The sequence below is a fragment of the Antrostomus carolinensis genome, unplaced genomic scaffold (genome assembly GCF_000700745.2).
Source record: "Antrostomus carolinensis isolate BGI_N321 unplaced genomic scaffold, ASM70074v2 scaffold15611, whole genome shotgun sequence".
NCBI classification, from domain to species: Eukaryota; Metazoa; Chordata; class Aves; order Caprimulgiformes; family Caprimulgidae; genus Antrostomus; species Antrostomus carolinensis.
The window spans coordinates 18,755-26,471 of NW_010293653.1; the positions used below are offsets into that span (position 1 = coordinate 18,755).

At 38.5% G+C, this 7,717-nt stretch overlaps 1 protein-coding gene across 1 annotated transcript in view; it reads right to left on the reverse strand.

Annotated features, from left to right (window-relative positions):
* LOC104532219 (BRCA2-interacting transcriptional repressor EMSY) overlaps nt 1-7,072 on the reverse strand; it is a gene marked incomplete at its 3' end in the record, with an annotated part of 24,699 nt that extends 17,627 nt beyond the window's left edge. Inside the window, exons 1-4 of the mRNA XM_029087305.1 lie at nt 7,003-7,072; nt 3,244-3,343; nt 2,294-2,368; nt 4-15 (exon numbers count right to left, since the gene is read on the reverse strand). Coding sequence (XP_028943138.1) covers nt 4-15; nt 2,294-2,368; nt 3,244-3,343; nt 7,003-7,072 — 257 coding nt within the window. The remainder of the gene's footprint in view (nt 1-3; nt 16-2,293; nt 2,369-3,243; nt 3,344-7,002) is intronic.
* Between the last annotated feature and the right edge of the window lie 645 nt (nt 7,073-7,717).

Below are 7,717 nucleotides of genomic sequence, written 5' to 3' on the forward strand. Positions count from 1 at the left end.
TTTGGTCCAGACATACTAAAGAGAAATGCACATGCTGTAAATATTCTGCCAAGTTTCCAGGATACTCAGTACTCTTAAATAAATGCCTTTTTTCAACAGTGAAAGGTAGTTTCTACAGACAAACTAGAGCAATCATCTTCAACTTTCCTCATTTCATGAAAGCCCTTTTTTTTTTTCCACCTGAGGCTAAAATCCTCCCTTAGAAAATTTAAGAGTTGCTTCTTTTTTACTGCTGTGTTTTACAGAGTCCTTAAAGGGTCACAGGTCTGTGGATGTCATGTTCAAAACCCTCAGATTAGCTAATATTCAGGTAGAGTTGGTACACTCTCTGCTTCTGGATGACAAATATACATCCAAGAGATTTCATAAAACTACTTAAATTGATTATGTTACAGGGGAAAAAAAAACCTCTTGGCTTCTAATGCAAATCTTTTTTTATCTGGAAAGTTTCTCTGACTTATTAGTCCCAAAGAAGGCAACAAAACATTAAATGATTTAATGTGCATCTTCCTCAACAGAAACTAGCCTGCTGCTCTCATTTTCTCTTCACCTTAGTACTTACACACAAACAAGAATGTTTCCTAAAAATGCTGTTCTTACCTAGACAGAGAAGCGTTTCTGTTTATGTCTCTTTTACACGAGTCACTTGTCAAATCAGCAAAAGCAAAATGGCAAATTATTTTTCAATGCTGTTACCTTCTTAAGCAAATCAACCCATTTAATGTATTAATATATTCCGAAAAACAACTTCTCATGTGAACTATTGAAAGCAAGTTGCAGCAACAGCTACCACAATTAGTTTGTAAAATGCAGAGGATCTGCTCTGTTGTTAAATCCTGATACGCTTCAGAGTTCTTCGTACATATTCATATAGCATAAGCAGAGCTACACCAGCTGAAGTAAAAATACATTTTGAAAATCAAAAATAAGTGTTGTACATAGCAAAGCTAGCAAAGTCAGCTTTCCTAATTAATTAGAAAATTATTTAAGTCAAATACTACATTACCAAACACCACTTACAAAGAATTACCACAGGAAAAATAAAAGAGATGCAGCACTTCACAAATGCACACTGCCTGAATTATTTCAACCATTTGAAGTTCAACACCTCAGGATAAACTTTATGCTTGTTTATTACCAAACATCACTTACAAAGAATTACCACAGGAAAAATAAGAGATGCAGCACTTCACCACTGCACACTGCCTGAATTATCTCAACCATTTGAAATTCAACACCTCAGGATAAACTTTATGCTTGTTCTGTAAAATGTTAAAAACAGAACTACTACTTAAAAAAGAAACTCTATTCAAGGAAAGAATCCTGATTTGACAATTAAATGTTTATTTTTCACTGTTTTTTTTTCCCTTTTCTTTAGGGAAGGAACTTGGTGCTTTTTGTTGGGTAAAGAACCTATTTCTGACTCTTTAAATCTGAACATTAAAACACTGAAATATTAAATATCCTTCTGCAGCACTAAAACAGTATGCTGATTCTGGTGAGTCTCGGATTAGACAATTGCTAACTTCAAATGTCCTCCTATTTGTATAATTTCCTTTTTTCCCCCCCATACTACCTAAGCTACAGGAGTCAAACCTAAAAATCAATGGTTATAACACAAGAAAGAAAAATACAGACACTTACAATCCAGCTTTTAATAGTAAGACTGTTAATTAACTATCAAAGATACATAAGCACTTGCCCTCTTGTTCCTCTCCCAATCGAAAGCAAACACAAGGAGGAACCAGCCCAGCTGATGCCAGCACATCAGCTGCATCAAGCAGAGAACAGTGGACACTGATGTCATCAGTTAGCTTGCTGCAGTTTGTTTGGGGTTTTTTTTTCTTCACTCTGACCACTTTTTTCCACCCTCTCTGTGCTGATACACTGTTTTCCACTAATCCCTGCCACCTCTTTCTATGTGGTTAATATAACCTTTACAAATGGGATTAAATAAATTAAAGGTAAAGCAAAAAATAATAAAGGGAACACATTCATCCTGCTTATGGATTTCTCTATTTTTTGTACTCTCTGTTTCTTCTCATTTATCTTACAGAAGGCTCTTCATGACAAAAGACTGTTTCTTATATTGCACTTGTACAGTGGGATGCCTTCAGATCCAAAACACAAAATAAAGTACTAAATAACTGTTTCTAGTGCCCTGATGTAAATCTGATACAGTAATTCCTTCATCCATACACTGTTTTAACTGCTGTTCTTTAAAACCACCATCAATCCTCCCAAGTTCTATCATTCAGCTAAGGCATCAGGTAGAAAATGACCTATAACTTACTTGTGTGCAATAGTCGTTAGTCGTTCATCATTTACTGCTCTCCGAACTTCAGCGCGATGTCGCTCCGTTGAAATACTATTTAAAAAAAAAATAGCAATCTATTTTAGTCAGACAGAGACATGAACATTTATCTAAAACTTCCAGCTAAAATGAAACTTATGAATAATCCACTCAGAAGACAAAAAGGAACAGGCATTTTACATTTAAGAGATTGTCACTTAACTTTTGCTATCACAGTGAGGAAGAATGAATGTATTGTTGTTCAAAAATGTTACTGAAGAATAAAAAGAACATTACTATTCATAGGGTACCCCTGGAAAACAGCTGGAATCCAACCTCCTAACGAGAGCAATAAATTTAAAGCACATGGTAGAAAAATTTGCAATGAATATGCAGCTTTCTTCCTCAATGTTAACTTGGGCCCAAAGAAGTCCTACCTTGATGCAACTCCAAACCAGCACACGCTCGTGAGCTAACTGTAATGATTCTAACACTCAGTATCTTCCAAAACACCATCAAACCAGTAAAATTCCAACTACAGAAACACAGTTGGCAGGAAAACAAGTTATCAGTTCTTACATATTCTTATAGCAGCCTTCCAATACCTGAAGGGGGCCTACAAGAAAGCTGGGCAAGGACTTTTCATAAGGGCAGTTAATGACAAAACAAGGGGCAATGGGTTTAAGCTGAAAGAGGGGAGGTTTAGATGAGATATTAGGAAGAAGTTCTTCACTGTGAGGGTGGTGAGACACTGGAACAGGTTGCCCAAGGAGTTGTGGATGCCCCCTCCCTGGAAGTGTTTGTGGCCAGGCTGGATGAGGCTTTGAGCAACCTGGTCTAGTGGAAGGTGTCCCTGCTGCTGGCAGGGGGGTTGGGACTGGATGAGCTTTAAGGTCCCTTCCAACCCAAACCATTCTATGATTCTATGATTTTAAAAAGGTCAGGGTTACCTAAGCACTTTAGAGAGTTCTCCAAGAAGATCCTTCTTCTCTTTCGTAAGGTCTCCCTGTGCACGTAAGGCACTGATGACACCTGCATACGCTTCCAGTTCTGAAGAATTAAAGCAAATAGTATTTCTATTTAATGCTCACAGTTAAAGGAGGGGAAAAAAAAAAAGTTATTTTCAGTACTACTGACAGTATTCTATTAATTTGCAAAATCATTAACAGGAACAGGTCTTTCAATTATTTAGTGCTTTTCAAAAGAGACTGATGGTTTAGAACTCTCTCAATTACTCTGCAGCTACAGCTTTTCTGAAACAACTGTATCATCACAGGGGATTATCTAGTTTATAAACCCAACCACGTATTTCAAACTCTCTCTGAGCTGACAGTTCAGCCAAAAAGTGTGAAGAAAACAGTCCTCAAATTTGGAAAGTACCTCAGAATACTCTAAAACCAGTAAAAAAAAAAAAAAAAAATCTTTAAAACATATCATTATTAAGAGTTCCAGAGAAAAGCTTAGCTCGAAAAAGAGACTATCAAAAGAGCAACTGATTTTTTCCTAATGCTTTTCCTTAATTAGCATGGAGAAGATCAGCACGTTTGTTAAATGTGATCACCATCATCTTTTATGCCCATTTACTCGATATGTACGACTGCTTGAATCTGAAAAGAATGCAACAGCACCGAATTAAACCTGCTGGACACAAAAGAAACAATCCAGCTATTCTTAAATGTGGAGGCAGCATAAAGATTAACTCACAAAAATACAACTCTGATTTTTAAAAAAAAAAAGATTTGAAATTCCAGGTGACCAATGTAAATGTTGGGCCATCAGTGTTTTAAAAAAAACACTGAAACTTGTGAATTTTGTCCTACTCAGCAGAGTCAAAATACACCTAATGCAAATAAAGAAGCCTGTTAATTTGCCAGGGAATGACTTGCTATTCTCAGCCTAGCACAGTTTAAGGAAACATTACTAAAAGTCCTCCCTTAAACTAGAAATACAAATTATTTTGATTTTTACATATCATATAAATTCATTTGGCACCCTTATTTCAGCAGCCAACCAAACCCATCCCACCATAGACCCCAGTTAACCAAAAGCAAGAATAAAAGGGGCAGGCCAAAACCTAACACCTCTGAAGTTTACTGCAAGAGAAAGACTCATGCTCTTCTGAAAAGCTTTCAGATTAGGATTCCAAAGAACTAATTTACAAATCAAATCAAGGAATTGTGCTGAAAAGAAGTCCCAGCTCTCCAGTCCTGATGAAGCAGACAAAAAAAACCACACAAAGCAGAGTGGCTTTGGTTAACTGTGGAGCCTGCACAGGGATGCTGAGTGACCTACAGAAGCATTTACAGCTTCAGTTATAAAACATTTGCTAATTAATGGAATAGTTATTACTAATATCAACATTTATTTAGACAGTCATGTTCCAATATTTAAGATACTAATTATTTTCCTCTGTTAACAACATCAAATAATTCTTAGATACAACTGTATAATTATTTAGCAAGGACAGATTTCTTTTTTCCCCCCTTTCTGCATTTTTAATAGAAAATCTCTACACTAAAGCTTTAAAAATTGAACATTCTGACTTTTTAGCAGCTAGTTAAGATGACAGAACAGCTATAACTACCTCCCTCACTCTTCTGTCTATACAGCAATCCCTAACTGGTGCGTTTTTTTCCCAACACAAAACACATCAAACACCCAAAACAAGGTTTCACAAATAAATTTAATTATTTCCAGCGTGCTACCATCAGCCTCTCATTCAGTTATAAACCACGAATGCCACAAGGGTAGGTACTGCACACCTCAGGATGCATTCCAGCCTCACCTACAGTGAGTTTCACTCCTTACAGATCACCCTGCTACTGCTGAACAGTCAATCAAATCAAATATTGGGCTGAGAGCTGGAAAAGTAGGATTTTAAAAAGCAGATGAATTAATATTGCTTGATACTCCTTCCCCCTTCAGTCTTGTGGTGCATCTACTGAAACTGAGAGCTTCTCGACCCTTGAAAAGACAGGGCTGCCACAGGCTCTGATCCTCTGTTACGCTGGCAGGGCCCCCTTGTGGGAACACAGCTCATGCCAGAAAAAAAACCCTAAAAAAATATATAAATCTATTTTTTAAATTATTTTTTTTCCTGTCAGCCTAGGTTATGTCATTGAAGGAGGTGTAGCTGCAGTTCTGTTTGGCTCAGCTGCACCAGCAGGGTTCTGCCAGCACACTGCCATCAGCTGGGGTGGAAGTTTGGGTTTGGTTTTTTTTCTTTCCAAGCTCTTAGCCAGCAGAGCTACATTAACAAAATTTAGCAGCATAAATCCAGTCGAAATCTTTTGGCATCCTGCACCTTCTCTTAGTTTTTGTACTTTTTGTACTTTGCTTAAGACCTAGGGCTGTCACCTTACTGGATGTGTATCTCAGTTGCAATGTGGCGTGCAACATCTGCATCAGTGTCTGTTTCAACAGAACACGAACCCCAGATTCCTAATAAATGAAATAAAAATGGCCAAGTGAGGGAAAATAAATTCTCCACTCTAAGAAAATGAAGTGGATGGCTTCATAATGTATCTTGGAACACTTAAGAAGTATAGCACATCATCTTTTACCATTCCAGTAAAATGAGAACAAGAAAAGCTGTGACTTGACTGTCACAGGAAGTTAGGGGCAGTCTCAACTTTTTTCCTCACAATGTTTCTTCAATTATGTTCCTCAGAAGAAAGTCTGAAAAGAAACCTAAGGGATTTTTTCCCCTTCTAATATGATATATCACTTAACAGGCAAAAATATCCGTGGATGCCCCCTCCCTGGAAGTGTTTGTGGCCAGGCTGGATGAGGCTTTGAGCAACCTGGTCTAGTGGAAGGTGTCCCTGCTGCTGGCAGGGGGGTTGGAACTGGATGAGCTTTAAGGTCCCTTCCAATCCCAACCATTCCGTGATTCTGTGGTTAACTAAATGAAAAGAAATTCAGCTCTAAGAACTTAAAAATGACTTTGCAAGATCAGATCAATGGTCTAATAAAGGATTCTCTCTCCTGTGGTAGCCAAAAGTGGATGCAAGAAAGAGAAAATATTTTTATTACCTTCCAAAACAGAAAAGTGTATCTCCTTGTACACGTGTATTTACAAGGGACAGAGCACAAAAGAAATTCCCATTATATATCTAATGGGCAGGGGTCTCAGATATTGAAATATATTTGAAATAATGCAAAAATGCTCCTGTTGTTACAACAGCTAAAAGAGAACATTGCTTTTACACTTCCCCGATAATTCACAAACCGTCACAATTTTTTTTCTCCGTTTTCAAGTTTTTATGACAGTACTTTTACCACTTGAACTCAGTCCCACCATGTCACTTAAAGCAGAGTTCCATGATTTTTATTTTGGTATAGAAAGGTGTCTAACACAGAACTGAAAGACAAATTAAGACCCTCCTCTCACAGACTATCCCTTTGCATGTAAATAGTCATTAAAAGAACAGCAATAGGACACTGCAACATGGAGGCAGAGATGGAGCAGGACATCCATGAGAGATTCTACCAAACCAAAACAATTCTCCTCTATTCATTTCGCTCAGGCAGAGAGTATCTGCCAAACATCATTTTAAGCCCGGGCTGTCAAACCAATGACACATGGAAAATGCAGGAAATGACTTGTTAAGTTGCCTGTAGACATATTAAAGTATTTCATGGAAGCAGCAGGCAGGCAAATTTTAAAAGGGCAAACATACAGACCCACAAATTGTATCTTACTGTACCCAGTTTGCGAAGGATCCTCTTGCATTCATCTCTGCTGAGATCCAGAAGAGTTGGCCACACCACAGGCATCTTTCCCTTGTGTCCACCCTCCCACACAGCTCAGCCTCGCTGAAAAAGGAACAGAAACGCAGTTAAGTCCATCGTTTATTAATTTCCCAAGCTGATTATCACAAACTCTCCTCAGCCTGCTCACAACTCTGCCGACACATTCGCTCCCATCCCTATTCCAACCTCTGCCATGCAGGAATTCAGCAGTTTCACCAAGGGCACCGACTTCCTCTACGTTTTTCCTCAGATCCATCACCCAAACCTTTTCACCGATTTCCTTATCTCCTTCCCAAGCCTTTTTTTTTTTTCACTCTGAAACGCTCTCCTAATTGATGTTCGAGTCTCCTCCTTCTGTCTATGCACAGAGAACCTATTATAACTCTTCCAGCTTAACCGCACGTCCCCCTGACCCCCGGGGGAATGCATTTAGGTGACAGAACGGCAAAAACACCGTGAAAATTTGCTTTTTACGTACCAGCCACCCCTCAAAACAACAAAAAACCATTTTTTTCCGTCCCCCCCCCCCCCAAAAAAAAAAAAAAAAAACCAAAACCCAAACAAACCAAAAAACACCTCAAACACGGGAACACCCCCTCGCCCGATCGCATCTTGGCGAGATTCCGGGGGGGTGGCGGGGAATGGAGGGTGCATCTCTCCGTTGTAATG